Genomic DNA, 27,997 nt, shown 5'->3' on the forward strand with positions numbered 1-27,997 from the left:
AAAAAAAAACATGTATATAGTTTTAAACATTCTCATTATTTAATTTGGTAATGAATCTAGGTTTAAAGATTTAACTCTTTTGTTACGCCCTTACGATGTTACCTGACTTATTGCTAGAAAGTAATAAAGCTACTAATCCTGAATTATAGCTTCACATTGAACAAGGTTTAGTGAAGGTATTAAACTTTACTACATATAATATTTAGTGTGCATATTTAAGGGCCTAGCCTTTGGAAATGGTATGTAATGCTAATAATCCAGCCATAACTAAAAGAAAACAATTGTATTTATACAGGGTTAAAAACCCCATTAGAAAATAGAAGTATAAAAATTATATTAAGATAGTAGCTGAGGTCCACTCTCTTGTGCATTCAGTCAGCTTTTAGTACCGGCATGTTATCTGGCAGGTTTACAGTGTTTACAGAGCTTTATGGGAGAAGGTTACTAAGTACCTTAATGCACATTTCAAATGAACACCAAAGTTGCTTAGTTACTAGCAGGAGGAATTATCACGAGCTACTTAAAAACTATTTTGGTGATGGGGAACACATGTTATTTAAAAATGCCTCATTTGTGTATTGAAACTGAATTTGCTAATAGCAGGAGAAACAAAACCTAATAGGTAATATAATTATTTACTATCCTGATAACAATTCATGTACTTAAAAATCTGAATTTTGGTACCAGCTTTCTTATTGATTATAATTCTCAAGCATTGTTTCAGACCTTTACTTATCTCTTCTTCTAATTGGAAAGAGAAGAGGCACATTAGTGGAAAATAGGAAAAACTTCAGAATTACTTTCTAGACTTTGAATATACATTTTTGTACTTATTTGGAAATGGCTATATTCTAGTTTACTTTTCTTAAGAATTAGCATTGCTCAGGGGGCACGATAAAAGTATCAAAGTTTTCTTTAAGCTTCTTTGTGCAACCCATTCAGTATTGGAAATACTTAATTTTTTCCCCCAGTAGTTTCTAAAGTACTGGGTTTTTTTCCCCCAGGTTATTTTATAATTATATAAATGCATTTAAATTATATAAATATATAATTATTTTATAACTTGTGTATTTTAGGAGTTCTAGAAACCCACACATACCTGTGAAGAAGAAATTAAAAATAACCTATAATGGCACTTTCTATAGAGAATCATGGTTAACATTTATATATATATATATATCTGTTTTTATTTAACGAAAGATTTTTGCTTAGTGCCAATTTATAACCCACGCTTTTCACCTAATACATTGTTCTTCTGCAACAGCATTTTTAATAGCTTCATAATATTCTGTCAGTATGTTCCATTATTTAATTGGAGCTTTACTGATGAATATTTAGATTATTTTCAGTAAGGAAAATAATCAGCAATTTTCAAATATCTGTGTAGCTAAATCTTGGCATATAACCATTCCTGCTTTCTTTGCCTAAAATTGCTGGAAGTTTAACTGTTAGTCAAAAGAATATATAAAAATTTCAGGAATTTAATTTGTATAAAATGGCATTATTTCCTTAATAATGAAATACCATATGGTGTACAGTCGATTGGGACTTCTATCCAAAGACTTTTGGCTCTAGAGCAGTTTCAGAAGCAGACCTAAATAGTGAATGGTAACTGTAAAACATTATTCACTTTTACTATTACTCTTTGAGAGTGACCTGAATCTTTGTGTAAATGGAAGTAACTGAAAGTCTTTTCCTTCTAGATGAGACTGAACCATCTTTAAAGCATTTTAAGTTCTTTAGAAAGAAAAGAACAAAATTGTTCAAGTAGTTTCTTTCCTTAACAAGTGAAAACTGTCAAAGGATTTCTGAATTTTTCATTTCTACTCAACAGATGCTATATTCAGTTTTTCCAAAACAAAGAGGAGGGATATAAAAATATACCTTTATTTAACTCATTTGCTTAAATTTGAATTTACTTACAAATGGGAAGGTGGCAGTTTTTGAGATTTAAATTATTGAGTAAAAGACTTTTTTTTGTTATTTTTTTGTTTTTAGTAAGTAATGTATCCTAATGAAACATATCATATCCTAGTATTCACTCACAGTGGGTAATCTGTTGTTTTTTATTTTGTAATAAAATAAAAAAGAGTAGAAATCTCAGATATTCTAATTTTGAATACTTTTATCCTATAAAACATCATTGCTTTTTAGGAAGCTTTTAAATCCTGTTTTTCTTTTCTCATCTACATTAGGTAGTCTAAATTTAATTTTGGTAGTTTTTAGTTCTTATAATCAAAAATAACAGTAGGCATTTCTAATTTTGCTATTTCTCTCATGGAGACTTGGCATTTTAAGCATGTTTGGTTATTTTCCCCTCCACTTTGAAACTGTGATTTGTGGAAATTTATAGGACTACCAAATGTAATTAGTACCTGAATGTTTGTATTTAAATATAATGGATTGGATAATTAAAGTACTGAATATTTGCATAAAGTGAAGTTAGTTACATTTTTATGCTACATTAAGTAGATTTATGTAATTCCTCTGCTCTGATAGTTAGAATTACCATAGTAGAATTCTATGTTTTTGTGGTTTGAGTTTTTAAGGGTTATTTTTGTGTGTGTGCATATTTGTGTTTTCTTTTAAACAAAAAAGTTCCCCTAACTGATTCAACCTCATTTCTTGGTATTTTTTCCCCCTAGATTTTTAAAAAACAGAATTAATATGTAGAAGATTATGCTGCCTCTTCCCTTTTGCTCTTAACTATTTCTTATAAGCAATATCAAATCAGCTGTTATTACAGGCAAGTTTCAGGATGTTTTTTGTGCACATATGCATTCACCAACCTGTTCTTTGCACTGCTTTGAGTTAACCTTTGTTTTCTAGACTTTAGGTTATCTTGCAAGTAATATTTGTTTTTTTCCCCTTAAGACTTATCCTTTTCATTCCCTTTTGCTTTTTCACTCCAGTACCCTTTGCTACTTGAATTAGAGTTACTCACAGCTTTATTTTTTCTACAGAGGTCTTTAAAAAAACTGTTGGGCTATCTTACTAAAATTTTCTGTCCTATGGAATTACCTATGTAAAGTTTATACCACTTAAGCTTTTTTTTTTTCTTCTTCTTTCTGTAGGTTTAAAAATGTGTCAATTTGGCTTACTCTAAGTGGTCACTTTTAAAAATTGCTAGTTTTATTAAGATGAATGCAAATGATTCGTTCTTTAGATTACTTTTTTGGGGGGAGTATCCAGTGAGTTCACAGAATAATTTCTGATACAGCACAATTTTCAGTAAACTTCATGATTAGAGTACACAAAAAGTGAATTTTCTCTTTAAATCAGTATTACTACAATATTACAAACAGTACTACAATTTGCAGATTTCACAGATAATCTCATGTGTAAGTTTCAATCTTTAGCAGCCTAGTTTTAAGTAATTCAAGTTGGCAAATTAACTTAAAGCTTTGAATTTAGCTTTTTACATAATGACTGCCTAAGATCATAGGTATATCCATAGGGGAGAAAGTGATAACAATTATAGTAGGAAAGGCTCAAGGTACAGTAAGTAATAGAATTTCTACATGCCATTCAAATATGAGAATTTCTTATATTTACTACATCAATCTATAAGGGGGAAAAACTGCTTTTTTATGTCCGCTCAATGGATTAAGTCAGTGAGGCCTAGGCAGTTTTACAAGACTTGTGATCTGGAATATAATGAGTTATCAAAAATTTAGCAAGTATGTTTTCCCTAAAATCTCACTATTCTGTCAGTCCTGTTGATGGACTTAGCCTGTGTGTTTTGGTATAGTTTTTATTTAGTAACATGGTTACATAAACTCATAGTTGTTACTCTGTAACAGAATGTTAAACTTTCTAATAACATGGCTGTTTTAAAACTAAACAAATGAAGGGAAACCCCTTAATACTTAAAGTAATTCTAATAGACTTATTTTTATTCTGCTTCTTTTTAATGCTGTTTTTCTTCTAGTTTACTACAGAGTAAAATTTTTCCAGGCACAAGTATTAAAATAAATATAGATTTGCTATTCAGCTAAAATAGCTGAAGTTTCATCTTTAGCAGATGTACAGCACTGTATGTTTTCACTTCTCCATGCTTGTCACTGCTTTTATCATACCCTAAAAAAAATCAACTCAAAAAATTCTTCAGTGGAATTTGAGTTTTGTTTTTTTGTTTTTTTTTGCTAATCTTAGTTGTAGACCAATGGAAGAAGGTAATGAGATGTTGAACTATTTGGGTGGGGTGGGGGCCGAGGTGGGATTCTCTGAATGCTTTGTATGTATTATTGGAGACAATGTATTTTGGAACTATATGTATGTATTATATTGGACTAGAATGCCTCTCCATTAGTATAGTTATCCCGTGCATGCAGAATCAGTGTGACAGAAGGTGCATGAATATTTTCATCAATAAAATGGCACTGACCTTTCCAGCTTGCACTCTTATGAGTAGTTCGCATGTAATTCATTCATTTGCTTTCATGATGCTGGCTGAATAAATTTTATGAACATTTTTATAAAGATGCAGTGATCTCTTTTGTATAACATTAATTTTCTAATGTCAGTCCATTGAATATTAGTCATTGAAAGAATAATAACCTTCAAATTTGTGATTCATAGAAATGAAGCACCATTTAACTGTTAGTATTAACTGTTTAGAAACTTATGAGATGGGCATTTAGAGTTTGAGTTGTGAATACCAAAACTGAAACTGCACCTTTAAAGTATTTTGGGTATATGCTGTTAGTACCTTTTTATTATGATTATGTAAAGCTATAACAGTTTACTGCCAACAGCTTGCATTGCCAACTGCTGATTTTTTTTCTTTTAATAATATGCTGCATGTAGATAAAGATGACCTCTCCCCACCTACTGAGGTTTGGGATGTAGACCAGGGACTAATAAGTAAACTGAAGGAACAGTACAAGAAGGAACGAAAGGGGAAGAAAGGGGTGAAGAGTAAGTGCAGATTCTATTATAATTTTTGTATACCAATCTTTGAGAAAAAAATTCTTCAACTCTTGTTTTTTTGTGTGTGTGTACCTTTTTTTGGTTTCATAAGGGGGCAACTAACTTTAAACTTCGTTGTATAATTGAAATTTATTTGAATATAACTTAGGATGTGTTATTAATCAAGTGAAAAATCATTTTAAATAATGTTAATAAGGATGAAGGAAAGATTTCAAGGAAGGTTTTTTTTTAGCTTTAAAAAGTTTACCAAATTGTAAGGACTTACTGGCCTTGGAATTAAAAGTAACAGAAATTTGTTCAAAAGGGAGAAAGTATAAATTTCCTTATTTTTGATAAATAGGGTGTTACAGCTATAACCATCTCCTCTTCAGGGTATATTTCTTAGTTTGGGAATCCTTAAATACAGTGAATATAAAAGCCCTTTTCATCGTTGCTGCTTCCTGGCCTTAATCCAACAGTAAACCGGGAGGGCAGCAGAAAAATCTCTCCTGGGTAGTATTTTCTACCCAGGTGGAAGGATAGTAGAAAGGGTAGTGATGGCAGTAAGGTTTGTTTGGTCTCTAGTTGAGTAACTTCTTTTCACAGGACTTTCACTATGTTGTATCTGACCAATGTACTATAAAAGTATGAACTTAACTATAGCACTTCTCAAAGATATAATTCATTTCCATTTTGTGAATCAAACTTTGAAAACAGCCGCATGAAAAACATCTTCAGACCTTTGAGTATTAAATGAAGAAACTTGAAGCTTATTTTGGGGAAACTTTATTTTGAACTGGCCGTTGATTATTCCTAGTCTCACTTTTTTGACTATGTCAAGGACAAAGTGATGGCAAAGGCTAAACCGTATAGGCATTCTTTTCATATTCCTTTGTCTGGTGACAGATTAGTTTATAAAATGGCAGGTGTAACGGAAATGGGTGTAAGTTTTTTTTTTAGTAGAACTTTTTAAATGGTTTAATTTATTGTGGAAGCTAATAAGGGGAGTTTTGGGGACTTGTTACACAGTTTTCTTTTATAAAATTATGCTAATTTGCTATGCATGTGAATGAAAAGAAATTGTACTCTAAGAAGTTTCAGATTATACAGTGAATTGCTTATTGTATTTAAAAACATTTAGTGCTGGGCAGGGGCTGTGTTCGGCTCTAGCATCATTTACCTATATAATTCATGCATGTTTAGTATAAAAGTACTTTTGCATGATTGACTATTTGAATATAGACATGACGACATTAGAATTTTGGGGTTTAGGTCTTTTTAATGAAATGTAGTTTATTTTAATATTAGATTACTGGGGCGCCTGGGTGGCTCAGTCGTTAAGCGTCTGCCTTCTGCTCAGGTCATGATCCCAGGGTCCTGGGATCGAGCCCCGCATCGGGCTCCCTGCTCCGTGGGAAGCCTGCTCCTCCCTCTCCCATTCCCCTTGCTTGTGTTCCCTCTCTTGCTATGTCTCTCTCTGTCAAATAAATAAATAAAGTCTTAAAAAAATAGATAAAGTATTTTATGTATGCTGTTCATGAACTGACTCATCTGCTGAAGGTTTCTTTAGAAAATGTTAGATAATGTTGTTTTAATTTAAAATATAAATACCCCATATTTCCCCTGATATGATTAGATCTATACCTTTTTGAGGTTTAGAAAATAAGATATAAATCAGTTGAAGGTCATTTTTACTTGTAGGCTTTAAATGTTCCTAAAAAATGTTATACCTGCATCTTTAAGAAATATTAGAAACAAATGAACTGAAACTAAAATTCAAAACCCCCATAAAATTTTAATTTACTAAAGTTTTAAAAATAGGACCATAGTATGAACAGGTTTGTTATTTGCCTGTTTAGCTGACACTATATAGAAGACATCATTTCATGTCAATAAATATTCCTCTGTGTAACATGTTTTTAGTTTTAACCAAACTATCTTGTTAAATATAAGATTGGAGAATTAGTGAAGTGGGCAAAAGGGGATTGCTGTGATATAAATTAGGAGCTGGGGCTTGCAGAGGCTCTCATGTCTCAATACTGTTTTATTATCTAGGTATGTACTGTATTATTTAGCCAGGTCCTTTTAATTTTGGTTTTATGTCTTTTTTTTTTTTTAAGATTTTATTTATTTTAGAGAGAGAGAGAGAGAGCGTGAGAAGGGGGAGGGGGAGGGTCAGAGGGAGAAGCAGACTCCGCACTGAGCAGGGAGCCTGATGTGGGACTCGATCCTGGGATTCCAGGATCATGACCTGAGCCGAAGGCAGTCGCTTAACCAACTGAGCTACCCAGGCGCCCTGTTTATTTTTTTAAAAAAGGAACTAACTTTGTTTATATAACCATAAAAATAATACATGCTTGTTACTCAGACAGTATAAGAAGTATAATATATAGAAACAAAAAGAAAAATGTAAAAAACACCCACAATCTTAATACTTAGAGATTAATATTTGATACATATCTTTACAACTTTTTCTAAGTGTTGTCTTTTATATAAACCTCATTTTTAATTTTTTTAACAAAAATATCATGTTATTTTTAATTCATTTTGTCTTAAGTGTTTCACAGTCATCTGAAAAAAGATATAATTTTAATGGTTACATAGTTTTGCAGTTGGTAGATTTAACCTAGCCTCCATTAGTTAGACCTTTAGATTATTTCTCATTTTTAATGTTTTTACAGATGTCAGTGTCTTAAGGTTACCTGTGTATATAGATATAAAGATGAGGTTTCCAGTAAAACGTCTTCAGGAATAAATTAGGAGTAATGTGTTTCTTTTTACACTTAATTGTGAATTTAAATAATACCTTTTTGCTCTTGAATATATCAAGTTCAGTATGAACATGTTGGCTCTGAATCCCTGATATGAAGATAAAACTTAAGGAAATAAAAAACATTTTTTTAGTTGATGGATCATAACTTCTGTCTTAATCTAGGTAGATCATCATATTGATACAAAGATATAATTACACATGAAAAGGATAATTGATGAATTTTCTTCTTAATAGCTTCTTTGTTGAATTTTATTCTGATACTTTATTAGAGCTTTGTACAAGATAGAATAATTCATAAACTGTAGTCTTGATTTCTTTATTTCCTTTATTACAAAATGTGAATGAGTTATAACCACTGGATCATAATGCTACATTTCTACAGATTTTTTTTCTAGCTTCTTAGAGGGAAGAAAATTATTTGCTGATTTTACCATGTAGATTCAGCAGATGTAACCCAACCTAAATGCTTTTTTTTTAATGGAAAGAAAAAAATGGTGAGAATATCAGCTTTTTAACTTTGTAAAGACTCAACCATGATTTGACTCTTAAATGGAAAGAATTCTAAAACTTGGAGCTGAGAAACTAGTGGTTGTCTTTTAACTTGTTTACTTCACTACACCTTTCTTTTTTTCCACCTGAGGCAAAAGGAAATGACTTAAATGTGACACCTTTGCCTTGGATTGTAGATACAATTCAGTATTAATTTTATGCTAAGTGACGTATACTTAGGAGATATACTTTATTAATACTTCTAAAAGTAAAGACCATGGAACTAAAGAGACTTGATGCAGTTATTTTGTTCTCAGGCTTCAAAAGTGTTAAGATTCCTTTTCTTTTTAACTTTTTATTGACATAATTTCATACTTAAGGAAAAGTACAATTGCAAGAATAGTACAAAGAATTCCAGGTAATTTTCACTCAGATCCCCCAGTTGTCAACATTTTACCGCATTTGCTTTATTCTTTCTCTCTGTAAATATATACATTTACTATTTTGAATAGTTCAAAAAATGAGTAGGTTGCAGACATGTTGTTCCTTAAATGGTTTAGCATGTTACTTGACAACAAAAACATCCTCTTAAGTGACCACAGTACAGTGATGAAAATCAGGAAATTAAATGATACAGTACTGTTATCTGACCTACAACTCAGTTTTCTTTTATTCTTTAATAATTTCTAAGGGCTCTGTAATTGGGGAAGGGAGTTGGGGAGGTTCTAAATTTATTGTTACGTTAAAATTTTGGTCTGGCAGGATTTTTCTAGAGAGGTTTTTGATGGTCTCCATTTTGCTCTGTTTTATACCTCAGTAAAAACGTGTAAATCAATAACAAAAATCAGTGTGTAGCATCTAGAGTAAGTGTGAAGCATCTGAAATTTGAAACCTTGAGTTAGAATATGAGGAAGGAGTTAAAAAATTTTTAAGACTTCTTTGATTTTTGTCTTTTGGGTTTTCAACGTGGAAAGTTTAAATTGTGGATTGTGATATGTTTTCTTTTATAGATGCTCTTATTCTATGGCTTATTGTTATTCCTATGCTATTTAAGACCTTTAAAATTGATGCTTATTAAAATTAGATTATTTCATATATTCAAACGATTTATAGGCTTTTCCCATTTCAGAGACTCACATTCTGAGAATATATATGTTTACAGTTCTGGTTCTTAGTGAATGAATGAACTTGTCTTAGTTTTCCTCATGATTGTCATTGGTCCTAATTTTCCTGTCTTTTCCATGTATAGAATATGAATGTCATTCCCCTTACTTACTGATGTTACAGAATTGCTACACATCCTTTGACTTGTCAATACATTGGAAAAGGAAAGTCTTTTAACTTTTTCAATATTTTTAAAATATAAATTATGAGTGAGTGTCCCTGGATTGTTTTCTAGTTTTTTAAAAAATTTTATATTAGTGTTTGTCACTTGTTATTCCAGATCCAAGATGATAAACCATCACCAGAAAATGTATATTTTTGTCAAGTGTGACTTTTGTCCTAATGTCTGTATATTGGACATTTTAACATTTAAGGAGAAATTATTCTTTTGTAGCAGTAACTTTTAGTAGGCTTTTAAAAACAACTTGGTGCACACTATAAAATATTTTTGATATTTTTAAAAAGACTTTATTTATTTATTTATGAGAGAGAGAGAGAGCCTACACACTAGCCCAGGAAGGGTTAGAGGGAGGTAGAGAGTCTCAAGCAGACTCCTTGCTGAGTGTGGAGCCCCACACTGGGCTCAGTCAGTTACATGACCCTGAGTTCATAACCTGAGCTGAAATCAAGAGTCAGCCGCTTAACCCATTGAGTCACCCAGGTGCCCCAAATATCTGATATTTAAGCTGCTTCTGTTTAGGAGAGAGTATAAATTTGAAGAGTCTATAAAACAGTTAAGTATTCTCTCTCTTGCATCAAATCAAAGACAAAAAACAGTTGTCTCATATTAAAGGGTTGCGGTTGGTTTTCTATTTCCTGTCTTAATTTCACATCTTATTTTACTTATGTATGTATGTATGTATGCATGCACGGGAGCCCAACACGGGGTTTAAACTCACGACCCTGAGATCAAGACCTGAACTGAGATCCAGAGTCAGACACTTAACTGACTGAACCACCCAGCAGCCCACTTACACACTTTTAAAACAGACCGTTCAGTTCAGCTCAGATTTCTTTTCTTTTCCCTCCCCCTAAGACAATACCTTAACTTAGACATTTTGACAAGGGTCAGAAAGTATCAGATTGATACTCTTTGAATCAGTACACTTTTTAGAACTACGGAATCACTTTGTAGCTGAACTAGTTTTTTCTTCTTATTATTGTGATGTTATTTTTTTTTTAAGATGATAGTTTTCATGTGAAAGCTTTATTTTAATTAGAACAATAGTCAGAAAATAGCACAGATGTAGCAAACATGACATAACTAAATCCTTATTTTAAAATAAACTTATCGGGGCACCTGGATGGCTCAGTCTGTTAAGTGTCTGCCTTTGGCTCAGGTCATGATCCCAGAGTCCTGGGATAGAGCCCCACATTGGGCTCCCTGCTCAGCGGGGAGCCTGCTTCTCCCTCTCCTCCCCACTCATGCTCTCTCTGTCTCTCTCTCAAATAAGTAAGATATTAAAAAAAAGCAAACAAACCTATCTTTTCCAGATTGGCTGCTTAACAGTTGCTTTCACTGTAGCATATAAGGTTTGATTAACAAAGGGGGCCACTTAGGAGAGAGGGAAAATGTTAGATTCAGTAAAAAAGTACTTTAGTACTTACAGTAATAGTCTATAGAAAGATAAATTCCATTAAGTCCTGAATATGTATGTTTGAGAATAAGTATGGGTTTATTAAAAACACAAACATAGGAGACATCAGTCCATAATTTGGCTTACACATGCTATAATTAGTATGTTTTTTATTGTCCTGTCATCTGTTTAGAAGATTGTACATTTAGAAGATTTGATGGTCATGGTTAAGAGGTGGGTGGGTTGTTTGATAATTCAGAGTAGTAAAAAAGTTTTTCTTGGGGCACCTGGGTGGCTCAGTCCATTAAGCATACGACTCTTGATTTCGGCTCAGGTCATGATCTCAGGGTCATGAGATTGGGCCCTTTGTCAGGCTCTGCATTGAGCATGGAGCCTGCTTGGGATATCTCTTTCTCCCTCTCCCTCTGATCCTTCCCCACCCCCCAACACCCACCTAAAAAAAAAAGTTTTTCTTTTTCTTTTTTTTTTAAGATTTTATTTATTTATTTGAGACAAAGAGAATGAGAGAGAGAGAGCACATGAGAGGGGGGACGGTCAGAGGGAGAAGCAGGCTCCCTGCCGAGCAGGGAGCCCGATGCGGGACTCAGTCCAGGGACTCCAGGATCATGACCTGAGCCGAAGGCAGTCGCTTAACCAACTGAGCCACCCAGGCGCCCAAAAAAAAGTTTTTCTTGATGTTAAGTTAGATAAAGTATTTCTCCTATAAAGTCCAACAGTAATTAAGAATCAGTTTTTATTTAATAAATGCTTAATGAGTTTTCATTTAGGGCCTTGAATATTTTTATAATATGTGTAATATTCTTTACACTGATACATTTACAGTTTTTTCTTACTGCTGCTAATTAGGCTTCAGATTTATTTGAAATTGCATTTTGTTACATTTATTATATTTAGAATATTGGATAGATTTAGAAAGAGAATGAAGACACATTAAATTTGTAGTTGAAAGGTATTCTACAAATTAGGGGCTACATAAGACTGTTATATCTGGTTATGAAATCTGCTTTAATCTTTTAGCAGCTTTTGGGCAACTAGAATTAAAGCAGAGTTCTTACATTGTCTCCTGAACTTGGCACTGTGCCACACAAAGACTAATGTTTGGCTATAGTATGAAAAAATAATTACAGTTATTACACAATTTGGGACCTTCAGTTTAAACAAAAACTTTCATGTTATCTCCTATTTTCCTTTTCTTCCATGTTTCTTAGTCTGTGTGTTCAGGAAGATTATGACTTCACATGTGTAATAAAACTTTTTTTCTCATCTTTATTATTTTTGACATTAGCTCTCATGAAATTACCTGTAAGATAATATCTGATAAAGTAAAATGTTATGGTACATACAGTATAATAAGAATGAGCAGGGAAAGATCAGCAAAGGCTTCATAGAGGAGAGCTGGAACTAGTTTGAAGGTATAGGTAGAACTGTGGTAAGTTGCAGTGCATGTTAGAGATAGAACTTGTATGTGTGTGTCATAAGGAAACTTCTTTGAGTCTAGAATTGGGAAGATTTATGTTGTGAAGCATTAAAAGATGAGATTAGATAGGAAAAATAGGATCAGATCAGGAAGCACATGCAGGGTAAAGTAAAAGATTTTAGTTACCTAAATGGAGCTGGGAGTTAGGAAAACTAATTAGGAATCTATGGCAGTAATTGATAAGAATGAAAGCTTTGATTAGAATAAAGTCAACAGGGTAGATTAACCTGAAGTATAATAAAGGGGAATTTTTTTTTCTTGGTAGTGAAAATTCATTTTAAACCCCCCCCCCTTTTTACAGTTGAGGAATTAAAAAAAAAAGATTATTTTTAGTTAATGTGGAGGGGGGTGTGCAGAGGGAGAGGGAGAATCTCAAGCAGACTCCCGAGTGAGCATGGAGCTGAATGTGGGGCTGAGCCCCACAGTCCCAAGATCATGACCTGAGCCAAAATCAAAAGCGGGATGCTTAACCTACAGAGCCACCTAGGTGCCCCTACAAGTTGAAGAGGAATTACTAAAATGTAGTTGCGGAATTTTAAGATTAGAAACCAGAGCAATGGTGGTGATACTTGTAAGTGGAAAGGTTATAATGGAGAGCTATTTTGTGAGTAAGGATGACAATTTCTTTTATGTCGAATTTAACTGATGGTTAGACTTCCAATTGGCAGTTTTTCATTTGTTAGAGAATTTGTTTGCAGTCACTCAGTGTCAGGGAGAAAATCCTCAAATAATCCCCATAATAATTATTTTAGAAAATTCAGACTATTTGACATACTGCCTACTTTCACGCAGAAGAAAGGTACATAAGCATTTCTGAGAAATGAGGGATTACTGTTAAGCTGATAAATGTGTAAGATTTCACCAATTTCCATTAATTCTTAACATCTCACTGCCTAATATTTTGTTAAGGGTACATAGATGAATGATAGTTCCTATAGAGTTACTAATATTCTAATAGCCATAATGAAATTTAATAATTATGCAGCTAATTAGTCCATTAATGTTGGCATTAGTACATACAAGGTCATTGACTATAAAATATTTTCTTTTGTCTTTTCAAATTATTTTTTCTGACGTTCTTAAAACTGTTTTCTTTTAAAATACTTAAGAGAAATAGTTCTTCTGTCATTCCTGAAGTTCAGAGTTAAAGTTCAAAAGCAGATGCTTTTGAGTTTTGTTATTTTGGCCTGAATTATCCAAGCAACAGCTGAAATTCTCCCTTTAAATTTATGACCCATGACAGTGTTGACTTTTCATACTATTATGAGAATCTCAGAGCACTCATGGGTAAATGAGACTTCAAATTTGGGAAAAGTGAAAAAAAAATTTGAGAAAAATTGGGGTTGCTTTGTTAATGACACTTTTGTGTAAATGTGGCAGAAAAATATCCACATAAACACCAGGGAAATTCAGTTGTTTGTTGCCCTCTCATATAAAAATCATGTGTACTTATTTGTTAACTTTTTAAGATAGTGAATTAAATTGGAAAAAACTCATGTTTTATTCTGTATTGTTAAACATTAATCTTAAACACCAAAATTTCCTTTTATTTTAAGGGTATCTGTATCTGTGAGCTTACAGAACTTCGGTTGAGTGACAGTAGACTCAGTTTTATATATAGATATAAAACGTAGTAGATAACATATTTCTTCACAGAAATTGTGAATATATTAAGTATTTAAATCTTTTTAATATTTTTGGAGGGATGGTTTCGGAAACTGAAGATACATTTATCTGAGATTTTTATAACTGGAACTTCTGAAAAATAGCCTGTTTTGTTAGTAAATTAGTTTTAAAGGCTGCTAGCAAGTCAGGTGGTAGCCATTAAATGAACCTCTACTGTTGACATTAATTTACAGGTGTCAACAGGACAAAACTCTATGACCTGATAGCTAATCTGAGAGATAAATTGCCCCTCATCCCTTCAGGACTTTTTTTTTTGTAAGAGAGGTGGTGGTGGGGGGGAGAATCTTAAGCAGGTTCCGAGTTGTGTGGGGCTTGATCTTATAACCCTGAGATCATGACCTGAGCAAAATCAAGAGTTGGATGCTTAGCCAACTGAGCCACCCAGGTGCCTTTGCCTTCTAATCAGGCAGGGTCAGCTTCTACTAGAATGACTTTTTTTTTTTTTTTTTTTTGAGAGAGAGAGATCATGAGGGGGGCGGGTGGAGGGAGAAGCCCACTCCCTGCTGAGCAAGGAGCGATGCGGGACTTGATCCCAGGACTCTGGGATCATGATCTGAGGGAAGGCTTAACTGACTGAGCCACCCAGGCATCCCGAATTTTTGGCTTTTATGTCTACATATTTTACTTTTGTTTTTAATGTTAAGTGGAGTTGTTTCTACCATAAGTCAATTCAGAGTACCTTTCTGAAATACAACTTTAGCTTACAGATCTAATAGCAGGAAAACCGTAGTTTAAAAAAGGACTTTAAGGAGTAATATATGGGAAAAAACTATTTAGTTATTTTGTCATATTGCTTGAATTTAGGTAATAACTACCACTTTCTTAGAAGACATCTAAATTCCAGACATTATACTTGAAACTTTATATATAATTTCTAAAAATATATGGAACAAATGCTTAATTTAATTATTGTAGAATAAAGGAGTAGAATTATTGTTTAACTTGGTACCAGATATATACTATCTAGTAATGAATTTTCTGAAATGTGTCTAAACTAGAAATGTGTAGGAAATGAAAGTACTACTTAGGCATTTTTACCAAAATTGATTTTAGCTGAAGATGTGTAGATATACTTGAGTAACTTAGAATTCTAGGTCTAGATAGTTATAATTCGAAGTAATGAAACTGAATTCTCACCAAAGGTTTGTTGTGATATATGAGTGTATGTGTATATATACATATATATATATACACACATAAAAGATAATTTAGTATCTAATAATTTGGTGTGTAGACTATATTTCATTGTTGTTTCTGCTTTTGCTGTATAAGGGAGTTTGATGCCCCAGTTAAGTATTTTTGAATACCTTGGTTTTTTGTTTGTTTTTTTAAAGGTTTTATTTATTTGAGAGAGAGACAGAGAGAAAGAGCACACAAGTGGGGTGAGGGGCAGAGGGAGAAGCAGACCCCCTACTGAGCAGGGAGCCCAACGCAGGGCTTGATCCCAGGACCCCGGGATCATGACCTGAGTTGAAGGCTGACGCTTAACTGACTGAGCCACCCAGGTGCCCTACCTTGTTGTTTTTTTCTTTTTAAGAGTTTTTGAGTAACACATTTTCCATACAGTTAAATAATTTTGCATTTTTCCCTCACAGTCATCTCTGCATGTATTTACCATTCAGCATAATCTGTAACAAAATTTGAAGTAAAGAAAATCACTAAAGTAATAAAACCAAAACAAAGTATATTAAAGCGTGAAAAATAACAAGAATAGTAAAATAGTCTGTTGATTTTTCCAGATCTCTTTTCCACTATTAAGCTATTTTCCTGTTTTACTTTAGGAGTTATTTTCTGTTTATGTACCAACTCCATTATTTATTTTAGCCATTTAGTAGTGACTTAGCTTCCTTAGCTTTTGGTCTGTTTTACCAAATAATACTTGGAAAACTTGCTAAAATTTTTGTAGTTAATAATACATATAAACTGTAGGTTTTGCAAAAAGGCAAAGCATACTAGCAGAAATAGAGACCCTTTTAAATGTCTCAAACCGTTGACCTGTGGAAAAAGCCAGTCAGGGCCCACACACTACACAAAAATCAGTTTAGAGCTCAGAGCGTTTATGTATATGTGTACTTTTTTTTTTTTACTTTTTATTTATTTATTTTTTTAAGATTTGTTCATTTGAGACATAGAGATACAGAGAGAGAGAGAGAGAGCATGAGCAGGGAGAGAGACAGAGGGAGAGGAAGAAGCAGGCTCCCCACCAAGCCAGGAGCCAGATGCGGGGTTCAATCCCAGGACCCCGGGATCCGGACCTGAGCCAAAGGCAGATGCCCAACCATCTGAGCTACCCAGGCGCCCCTTTACTTTTTATTTTTTAAAGATTTATTTATTTTGTGGGGCAGAGAGTGCACAATTTGGGGGATGGGCAGAGGGAGAACCTCAAGGGGACTTCCCGCTAAGCACGGAGCCCAACTTGGGGCTCAGTCCCACCACCCATGAGATCATGACTTGAGCTGAAACAGAGTTGGACGCTCAACTGCCAGCTACCAGGTGTCCTGTGTATGTGTACTTTTTAAAGAAAAAATTTAAGTCAATGATCTAACTCTTGCTTAATGATGGAAGGAGGAGGAGGCCAATAAGCACGAACCTCATTAAACTTTTTAAAGGGTAAATCTTTAATTAGAGTTTGTTATTTAAAAAGATGCAAATTCAGCTTTGACCTAGAGCTGAGAAGGGAACATTAGAGTTTATAATCTCTTATTTCAGTGGCATTTTCCAACTTTTTGTTTTCTTGTTGAAGTTCATATCATACTACATTTTATAAAGAAAAAATGTCTGGTTTTAACCAGACTATTTTTTTTTTTTTTAACCAGACCATTTTTAATAAAGATTGAAGATATACCATGTCACCACTGGCATAAGTGGAATTAATTATTTGGCTGTGTTCTTTAGGTTTGAGATAAAATTGAAGGAGAAAGGAAGAGTTTGTTTGATATGTGAGCTATAGCTTTCCTTGGTCAGTTGTGTCCATAAAAAGGAGAATTAGTTATAGATGTATGAAAAGAACCTTGTTGTAATATCCCATTTTGTAGACCCCAAGATTTCCAAAAAAGGAAATGCTAATACAATAATAGTATTCTTAAATTGCTTGATGAAATCTGTTAGGTTATCTGATAAAAAGTATCATAATTTTCTTTATTAAAAACTACTTTTAATAATTTTTTTCTTTGAATTGCAAATGACATTTTTTATGTTTATGCAGTCATTTGCTGGAGGTAGTTAATATAAATAAAATGAATTTATATAAATAAAATGAATTTATAGAATAGAAACTAATTCCCTCTGCAAAAAAACAAGGGCAAATAAATTGAGTATTTACTATGATTACTGTATGCTCCAGTGATGGGTGATTATGGAAGGTAGAAATACAGCACAAAATACTTTTTTCACATAGCTATATTTGTAATAAATGCTGAGTGAGCAGTAAGCTTGCTATATATAAATAAATGTATATAGAGTGAGCTGGAGAAATACAGTCATATGCTTAATTAGAAATCTGGTTAAAAGTAATTAATATTGCCCAGCCAACTTCCCTTCACATGCCCCTAAATTCCTCAGCAGCTGATCAGAAATATCTCTGCAAAAGCTCTATATAATAATGCAAAATAATTTGTTACTATGTTAAAAGTAATTTATTGGGCTTTTATTAAGATTTGTGTTAATGAGTGTGTAATTGTGAGTGGGAGGAATTGTGGCAGTTTGTTCTAACTTGTCTTACAAATTACGAGATTAAAAGAAAAATTTGTCCTTGTACTGGCTAAAAATGCTTTGAGAAAATATTACTTAATGAATTTTATGTAGTTATTCTTAACATAATTTTAAACTATTAATTTTATAGTTTTTTGCAGCTTCTGATATTACCAATAACTGCATACTAGACGTTGGTAGGAAGGATCAATTCTGTAGATTTAGATTTAATAAGCATAATCATTGAAAGATTAAATACGACTAACATACCTGTGTATATTTCCTGTCAAATTTACTCCAGATTGATTGCTGACTCACAACTTCATTTTAGCGGTGTCATTTAGGATCCTATTTGAGTCAAACTATATAGCTTACTTTGATAATTAATAAAATAAGATATTCTAAATAAAGATAAATTTTACATTTGCAGTAGTATATATTTAGGAGAAGTTGACTTGTGTCTTAGAATAATTTTCAGTAGTATTAGTGATGACTAATTTCATTACATCTGTTATGTTTCTTGTAGTATATTAAGTTTATATTATTTTTCATAGGAAATTTTCAAATTTAATAATTAGCTTGAGTTTTTAAATGTTTCCCTTTTAAATTTGCTCATGAATTTTAAATGTTTTTTGATACATTGAGTTGTTTTGTATTATAGTGACTTGTGTACTTTCTTCTTGTATCATCAGATTAAAATTTTGCTTTCGAAGCATGTATGAGATAATACTGAGAATTATTCCTTGTACTATAACTTTTTTAGCAAAATACGTAATAGTATAGCTATTCTAATTATGGCAGAGTTTGGTTTTAATTGGCCAAAGTTACAGAAATTTAATTTAAAGTTGTATAGTTAGTCAATATAGAGGAGTTATTTTATTTTAGAAGTATGGTAGATAAAAGGAAAGTTAAAATAAGAAATCATAGTCAAACCTTGAAAACTGGAAAGCATTTTGAACATCACATGGATTAACCTTTTATAGAAAGGAACCTGACATTGTTGGTTGTAGAACTGCCCTTTTCCTAGAACATTGTTGTTACGGGAGTAATATGAGCAATTTAAGGCTTCATTTCAGTAAACTGATAAACTGGAAACCATTTACATTTGAATGCTTGCATTTTTATCAGGGACTAGAATACCTAGCACATCTAAGCAGATGCGATACAAAGCAAAAGGACTCTAACATTTAAAAAATACTATAGTTCTAATTGTACCAAAGTGATAAGTGATTTAAATAGACAAAGCACAAAGCCTTTGTGGCCCCCCTCCCATCCTGGAATAATATATCTAGTGCATATTTGATTAGAAGATTATGTTCCAGTTTGTAAATAAGCAAATAAGTATTTGTTTATTACTACTCAGTAATAGGATTTTTTGAGTGGAAGAAATAGGAGGGAAGTGGGAAAACAAAAAATAATTATATTAATATTGTAACTGTTAAGTGCTTACATTTCCCCCACAATATTGTCTTGTACTGTATGATTTTTCAGCATTTAAGAAGCGGTTTTGTTCTTTATAGCTGAACCAATAACGTTTCCATCTGGAGGAGGCAAGTCATTTATTATGGGTTCTGATGATGTTTTGTTAAGTGTACTGGGCCTTGGAGACCTTGCAGACTTGACGGTAACAAATGATGCAGACTATAGTTATGATGTAAGTGCAGTTTTATTTTTAATTTTTTAATGATTTAATAGAAGGCTCATTTTTTTGGAAACACTTATAAAACAGAATTAATGTCAAGGTGCATGGAAAAGATTAAGTGTGTCAATATGTTGATTTGAAGTGACATGTAGTTTTTCTTTTGTAATTTGTGGTGTTTAAATTTTCTTAGGTATTGTGGTGGATTAGCTAGAAGTTTGGGATGATTGATTACCTTATAATATTGGTTGATTAATATCTATCTTGAGTAGTCAACTCTCAATTATCTACTCAAATTAAGCAATATTTTGGTGTCAACAAGAGAAAAAATAGGTAACCTGAATCACTTGCCTTCAGGATACTTCTTAAAAATTATGTTTTATTTTTGAACTTTTATTTTTGTAAGCATAATGTTAAAGTTAGCTTGCCATTTCCTTAATACTTACTTACTCCTTCATTTGAGGGATGGGGAGAGAATGGAGATTGGATGGGAAGGGTAGTGTTCAGAGGTGAAACTTGTCTTGGATTAAATTTTTTATAGACAATAAACACTCAATTGAGAGTTAACTATACTTGTTTAGATTTTGTATGAATGAATTTGCAGTTTTTCAGCAAATTAATTTTTTCCCTTTTGTAACATTTCTTTTTTCTACATTTTATACTTACGTTATACCTAGATTGGCATGCTTTTTAGAGACATCAGCCTTGGTGGGCTGGATTATTCTCATTAATATTTTCAAAGTATATAAGCAACTAAATTCTAGTAAACTTTTGACTACTTTAGAAGTGGTTTCACAGCCTGTCTTTACAGATGGAGAAATGAAGGTAAAAAGATTAACCTCTTACCAGTATCAACAATAATGAAAATAGGATGACAATATTCCTAAAGTGTCTTTAGTTCAGACTTCTGGAAAGTACCTTAATTTGCTTACTTTAAAAATTTCACATGCTAATTTTCTAAATGACAACTGTATTGTTAATACTGTTCTCTTGGATTTTTGGTAGTAATTTATATAATTTTTATTGTTTTCATGTAAAGCATTGCAGCATGGTAGTTTTTTTTTGTTGTTCTCATCTGACGTTTAATAGGACTTTTGGGTTTAGCCCGATGATTAGGTAAAACAGATTAAGGAACTCTTCATTTGATCTAGGTATTTGAAAGCTAATTGAAGTTATTCTTCTTAGTATCATTTATTAAATGATAAAGATTTGTTATAAAGTTTTTAAGGTACATTAAATTTCCACCGGACATTTTAGCAAAGCAGTTTAATATATATATTTTACACACCAAAACACACAAAACTCCACATGCCTATCAGTTTACTACTTTTACCACTAAATATTGCACTCTTTCTTTTTAGTTGCCTGCCAATAAGGATGCCTTTCGAAAGACATGGAACCCCAAGTATACACTACGTAGCCATTTCGATGGAGTACGGGCATTAGCTTTTCATCCTGTAGAACCTGTGCTGGTTACTGCCTCTGAGGACCATACTCTGAAACTTTGGAACTTGCAAAAAACAGTTCCTGCCAAAAAGCAAGTATTTTCATGTTAGCCTATCTTTTTTCCTTCCAAATTTGCTAATAATTTTAAGTTAATTACCCTTCTTTATGGTTCTCTTTTTTTAAGCTTTCATTTGATCTTACCTAGTGATTCTTGAATGTCAGCCAGTGATTTGCAGTTACTTAATTACCTCCTCCTCCCCTACCCTTCTTTTCTCCTCTTTTAGGAGTGCCTCTTTAGATGTAGAGCCTATCTACACATTTAGGGCCCACATGTAAGTTTTATTGAATTTGTACTTAAATTAACAACCATAGTTATTGTTAACTATTATTTATCAACCCTCAAACCTTAAAATTTTCTCATAATGTTTGTTTTATAATAGAAAAGACATTTGTTGAGTAGTATTTCATTTGATTAATAATTGTATTAGTGAGAATATAATCAGTACTGTTCAAATTTACATTTTAAATTTTAAACAGTTTTTAGATAACGCATGAATTTAGAGGTTGGGGGATACAGATATGAGTTTCTTCTTAGACTTTCTAAGTAATTTTTTGCCTCTTTTCCTATAATAGTGGTCCTGTTCTATCATTAGCTATTAGTTCTAATGGAGAACAGTGTTTTAGTGGTGGTATTGATGCAACCATCCAGTGGTGGAATATGCCTAGCCCTAATGTGGATCCCTATGATACATATGGTAAGTGAAAGGCTTAAAACATTTTTTTAAGTGAGTGGAGCTGACAAAATGTTGTTATAAGGTTGTTTAAACATGTATTAGTCTCCTCATTTAGTTTTCATTTGCTTTATTAAAGGGAAAAATTAAGCAGTATCATTCCATGGAATATTTAAGCCTGTGAATTGGTACTTTATTGTCCAAAAATAAAAAAAAAAAACTATATTAAAATAATTAATTTTAGTACTAGTTAACAAAAAGGAGAACAAAATTTAATATAAGGAACAATTTTTTAAACTTGAGTTTATGTAGTTCAAAAATACTTAGAAGAAAGTAGAAACAAATTGTGGCAGTCAGTGTGTAAATCAGTACAACTTTTTAGAGGACAAAAAATTTCTTAAGTAAAACCCTTTTACTCACAAATGACACTTTTAGAATCTGTCCCATAGAAATACCTGTACCTGTATTCAAATATATTTATAAGGGCATGTTTGTAATTATAAAAAATTAAAAGGAGTATTTATTAGTATGAGAAGAGTTAAATGAACAGTGATCCACTTAATGGTTGGTCCATTTAAAAAAATTTCAGGAGCGGGATGCCTGGGTGGCTCATTCGGTTAAGCGTCTGCTTTTGGCTCAGGTCATGATCCCAGGGTCTTGGGATTGAGTTCCGCATCGGGCTCTTTGCTTAGCAGGGAGCCTCCTTCTCACCGTGCTTGTGCTCTCTCTCAATCTCTCTCTGACAAATAAATAAATAAAAAGCTTAAAAAAAGAATGTATTCTGACTCTGACATTGTTAGACATTAGAAAAATTTTTTTTCAGGAGCTCTTTGGTCTTTTTATTTAACACACACTTGGTGCCTAAATTTGCCAGGTATAGTGTTAAGCACTACATCAAGAAATAAAAATTAGTCTAGTGAAAAGACAGACATTAAACAAATAAGCAAGGAGGTGGCGTCTGTGGTTAGAAATTATAATAAGCAGTATGAAGATATAAGTACTATGGAAGAGAATCTTTAGATATAGTCCAAAATAGTGACATTTAAGCCAAAATCTAAAGGATAAAAGGAAACTTAGGGTGTACTTGCGTGGCTCAGTCAGTTGAGCATCCGACTGTTGGTTTTGGCTCAGGTCAGGGTCGTGGGATTGAGCCCTGTGACAGGCTCTGCACTTGGTGCAAAGTCTGCTTGAGATTCTTTCTAAATAATAAAATCTTTTTTTTTTTTTTTTTTTTAAAGGAAACTTTCAGGAAAGAGTTTTAAGCCAGAAAGTGACCAATAAAGGTAGGGTTTGAAAAGGTGACTCTGGCTATTGTAAGGAGACTAGATTAGGGGTGGGAGAAGTGGAGAAAAGAATACTAATGTAATGTTGTAAAGTTGTAATGTAGTGGTCCAGTAGACTAAATGAGAGATGACGTTTCCATGGTCATAATGACAGTAAAGCAGTTAGTAGCAGAGCAGTTAGAAATGGATTTATGATATACTGGGGAAGTAGGGTAGAACAGGAAGAATCTACTAATAAATTGGATTGAATGGATAAAGTGATGGATAAGTGATTCTTGATTTTGTTACTTTTTTTTTTTTTTTAAAGATTTTATTTATTTATTTGACAGAGAGAGACACAGTGAGAGAGGGAACACAAGCAGGAGGGGGTGGGAGAGGGAGAAGCAGGCTCCTGGCTGAGCAGGGAGCCCGATGCGGGGCTTGATCCCAGGACCCTGGGATCATGACCTGAGCCGAAGGCAGACGCTTAACGACTGAGCCACCCAGGGGCCTCTTGATTTTGTTACTTTCTAAAACCGTTTTATTGAGATATAATTCACATGATAAAATTCACCCTTTTTATGTATACAGTTTTTACTGTTTATATCATATGTATACAGTTTTTACTATAGTCACAGGGTTGTGCATCCATTACCACTACCTAATTCAGAACATTTTTATCACCACTCTTGTATTTTTTGACATGAACAATTGAGTATATAATGGTAGATATTGAAATGGGAGAAGAACAGGTGTGAGGATTAAAGATGGTGAGTTCAGTTTTTAGGCATATTAAGAGGTGGCAGTATCAAGTAGTTAATATCAAGATATGAGAATGTATTGTATAACATAGAGAAGAGTGTGTTGTATAGGGCATGAAGTGAGGACAAAGTCCTGAGCAACTCTGATATTGGGAGGGTGACTACAGCAGGAGAGCCAACAAAGGAAACTGAGGAGTGGCCTGTGAGGAAGGAGGAAGTGGAGGAAAATGTGGGATCATGGAAGCATACCAAAAGAAAAACCCTTTTGAGAAGAAGGAAGCAGTCTGTACTTTCATATGTTGTTGAGAGGTCTAATAATATGAAGATAGAAAGGTTCCTTTTTTTATGTGACAAATCTGTCACCCAGGTTTTAGCTAGAGGTTGGATGCTGGGACTAAGACCAGAGGGTGAAGGGACCTGTGGGCAACTTTTTAAGGTACACTCTGGATAAAAAGCAATGTGATGAGAATAACCAAGAAAAAATGTTTGAAGAAAGAAAAATTTTATTAAACTTGATAAAAGAGTTCATCATCGGTGATTTTAGCAAGGGTTATTTTGGTGTAGTGATGGTATCAAAACCATATTACATTGATTTAGAGAGTGAATGAGAGGGAAAAAAGCATTTTGTTCAATATGCTCTTCTGCTGTCTGTTGGAAGGGTATTGTAAGGTTAATGAAGGTTTTTGTTTAGGTCAGGAGATTCTGGAGCATATTTGTTTGCTGTGGTAATGATCCTAAGGAGAAGGAGAATTATTGTGTAGTAGGGAAACTGTAAACATGAAAGCAAGTTAGTGAGTTGAATGGAATCCAGAGTTTACCTGGTAGAATTATTAGCCTTTGAGAAGAAGGTGGACAGTTCCTTGCTCCTATCTGGAAGCAAGTTACACTAGTAGATTGGGTGGAGGAAAGATGGGGAAGGGGTTCTTATTTCAGTGCTGCATTTTCTCAGTGAAGTCGATAATCAGAGATAATCATTCATGAGGAAGGGAGGTTGGGAACTGAAAATTCTGGAGGTGGTAAGAAATAGCTGTGGAAGGTGGGAATTTGCTAGAGAAACAGGATTATAGGCCAGATGGTACTCAGTGTTATTATTAGCCACCATATCCATCAAATGATAAATGAGTAAGTAAAATCCATACAATGGGTATTATATGACAATAAAAAGAAATGAAGTACCGAGGCATGCTACAACATGGACAGACCTTGGGAACATTATGCTAAGTGCAAGAAGCCAGTCACAAAGGACCATTTGTATGAAATGTCCCGAATAGTCAAACTTAAAAAAACAAAGTAGATTAGTGGTTATGTAGGGCTGCAGAAAAGCAGGAAGGAAGAAGTGGGGGTTGGGAATGGCTAATGAGTGATCAGAGTGTCCTAAAATTGACGTGCTGATGATTGTATAACTCTGTGAACATAATAAAAACCATTGTATCTTACACTTTTATTTTTTTTAAAGATTTTGTTTATTTATTAGAGCATGAACGGGGGCAGGGAGGGGCCAAGGGAGAAGGACAAGCAGACTCCCTGCTGAGTACAGAGCCTGACATAGTGCTCCATCCCAGACCCTGAGATCATGACTTGAGCCAAGCCAGACACTTGACCAGCTGAGCCACCCAGGCGCCCCCTTGAATTGTATACTTTAAATTGGTGAATTATATGGTATGGGAATTCTGTCTCACTAAAGCTGTTTTTTTAAAACAGTGTATGTTCTTTATAGAAAATTCTAAGAATACAGGAAAGTATTTTGGGGGAGATGAAAAATAACCCATAATTCTACAACTTGGAGATGGCCAGTGTGTAAACTTTGGTTATCTTCTTATGGCCATTATGTGTAGTCTTTATACTTAATTATATGGTAAGTTATAATTATCCGAAACATTTCTTTCCAACTTCTTTTAGCTAATTTTTGTTTGTTTGTTGTTTTTTCCCAGAGCCAAATGTTCTAGCTGGCACTTTAGTTGCACATACAGATGCTGTCTGGGGTCTTGCTTATAGTGGCATAAAGAATCAATTACTGTCTTGTTCAGCAGATGGCACTGTTAGGTTATGGAATCCACCAGAAAAACTGCCATGTATTTGCACTTACAATGCAGACAAGGGTAAGTAAATGTTGCCCTCTAAAAAAAGCTGATTTTTTTAAAATTTGGAAGATAGAAATGACAAAGCAAATGATTACTATTCCTGTGCTACTCTAAGAGATATATTGAAAGAATTTTATAAAGCATGTGATAATCTTTTTACTCTTAGTCATTTCTTATAAACAAGAAAGGAGTTTTGCAAGTATATCCTATAGCTCGGTGCTTTTTGACCTTTTCCAGGACATGTCCTATTTAAAAAATAAAACTGTGTAGTAGTGAAGTAGACAAATGAGGCTGCTCGTAGAAACAACATGAGGCCCTCCACCTGCTGGAGGTGGCTGCCCACAAAGACTGAAGGGATCACAGTCTTAAGCATATGTGATATGTATGAGCACACTAGTTGAGAAGTCTAGCCAAAATCACTGAATTAGCACCCTTGGGGGGGTGGGGAGTACAAACTGAATTACATGTAGAATTTCAAATCTTTTCCCATCATAGAAAGCTGTAAGCAGTTTGCTTTGTGATACCATTTGTTTATATACATGTTTGTGTACTGGTATTAGTCGTGTTTTCCAAGACATTTTTCAGTTATTTTAAAAATCAGACCTTTTATTTTTATTAAAAACTATGTTTTCTCTTAAAGCATTTTAGAGAAATAGTATATGCTTATTTTTGTAGGGTTACTCTTAGATACCTTAGTGATTCTACTAATTTTTCAATTAGCCAAACTTTTGAGGTAAAAATTTATTTAGATATTTGTTGCTTACTTCATCTGGGTAATTTATTGCTTGACACTGGATTGCACCTAGTTGTGCATTGATCTAGCCAGTTGAATGTTACAAAGACAGAAATTGCTGCCCAGGACATGGTAGGATAGTACTGCGTTGGTGGATTCCAGACTCCAAGCTTTAGTTTCATAGATCCAAAATTTCAGCTTGTGTGAGCTACTTGATAAGGCTTGTAGGTCTCAAACAGGTGCAATCTCCCAAGATAGTGATGTGAGAATGCTAATTTATGATTTTACAGTAAAAAATAACTTCGGTACATACCTCCTCATAATTTTTGAGCCCCTCTAATTATATTTTTCTTATACTGTTAAATAGAATGTTAAAATAACTAAAAATAATTGAGGGAATGTTATCTATTATATTTCACTGTCCGAACATAATTGTTCTTTTTCATTATTAACATTATTTCAAGAATACTTGAGTTCCTTTTTCTTATTAGAAAATCTAATTTTAGGGATTTCTAAATTGTTTTTACATTGTATCTCTTTGGGCTCCTTTTCAGAGCATGGAATACCTACATCTGTTGACTTTATAGGCTGTGATCCAGCTCATATGGTGACCTCTTTCAACACTGGTAGTACAGTAATTTATGATTTAGAAACATCACAATCATTGGTAATGCTTTCATCACAGATAGATTCTGGTAAGTTTTCATAGGTTTCTTTGAAACCTTTAAAAGGATTATTACACAATAGAGGGTAATCTTTTAAGTTTTACATTTTGACTGTTTGAATTTATGATGAAAAAGTTTCAGTGCGTTATAGGTGTACTTATTTACAGTGTTTTTGCAGTTTTCTCAAATTATGCTTAAAAGCTTGGAGGATTTCGGGGGGGGAACAGAGAGAGTAAGAGCAATGTAAATGTGAAAGCAGGGGAGATAATTTTAAAGTTTTAATGGAAATACATATGAAAGTAGAGAAAATAATATAAGCCGGAGGAAAGCATCATCCATCTCTTACAATTATGTGTGAATGGCCAATGTTTTTAGTGTAGAATGTGCTATGTGTTTTACAGTTTATTTAAATAGGGTTCCAAATAAGGCCTATGCATTGTAATTGGTTGATATGTCCCTCAGGTTTCTTCTTACCTGTAGGTTACCCCTCCATCTCTTCTATTTCCCTTGCATTTTTTTATTGAAGAAATTGAATCGTTTATCCTGTAGCTTCCACAGTGTGGATTTTGCTGGTAGCATCCTTGTGGTATCATTTAATGTGCTTTCTCTTTTCATTTTATTTCCTATAAATAGATTATAGATCCAGAGGCTTATTCAAATTCAGGTTTAATATTTTTATTTGTCTTCATTATGAAGTTTTTAAATGTTTTTGGCAAAACTACTTTATAGTAATTTGTGAGCTCCTATCAGAAGTAAATATTGTCTGGTTGTTTATCTTTACGTTTTCAGTCTTGATCATTGTCTAGGTCCATTAGTTCATTAATTCTGTTGAAAAATGATTTTCTAATTCTTTTATTCCTTCTCCACTTATTAGCTAGAATATTTCTATAA

At 33.2% G+C, this 27,997-nt stretch overlaps 1 protein-coding gene across 4 annotated transcripts in view; it reads left to right on the top strand.

The window, feature by feature from the left end:
- The window catches only part of STRN3 (striatin 3), an 85,316-nt gene that overhangs the window by 47,811 nt on the left and 9,508 nt on the right, over nt 1-27,997 (top strand). The window contains exons 8-15 of one of the 4 annotated variants that reach the window (XM_081829472.1): nt 4,810-4,920; nt 19,309-19,442; nt 20,789-20,964; nt 21,158-21,205; nt 21,507-21,628; nt 22,843-22,887; nt 25,559-25,726; nt 26,996-27,136. In XM_081829472.1, coding sequence (XP_081685598.1) covers nt 4,810-4,920; nt 19,309-19,442; nt 20,789-20,964; nt 21,158-21,205; nt 21,507-21,628; nt 22,843-22,887; nt 25,559-25,726; nt 26,996-27,136 — 945 coding nt within the window. The remainder of the gene's footprint in view (nt 1-4,809; nt 4,921-19,308; nt 19,443-20,788; nt 20,965-21,157; nt 21,206-21,506; nt 21,629-22,842; nt 22,888-25,558; nt 25,727-26,995; nt 27,137-27,997) is intronic. The other 3 variants (XM_031024009.2, XM_081829473.1, XM_006729544.3) reach the window with 3 other exon arrangements.

This window comes from Leptonychotes weddellii, chromosome 9 (genome assembly GCF_054177405.1).
Source record: "Leptonychotes weddellii isolate Sample4059 chromosome 9, ASM5417740v2, whole genome shotgun sequence".
Lineage (NCBI taxonomy): Eukaryota > Metazoa > Chordata > Mammalia > Carnivora > Phocidae > Leptonychotes > Leptonychotes weddellii.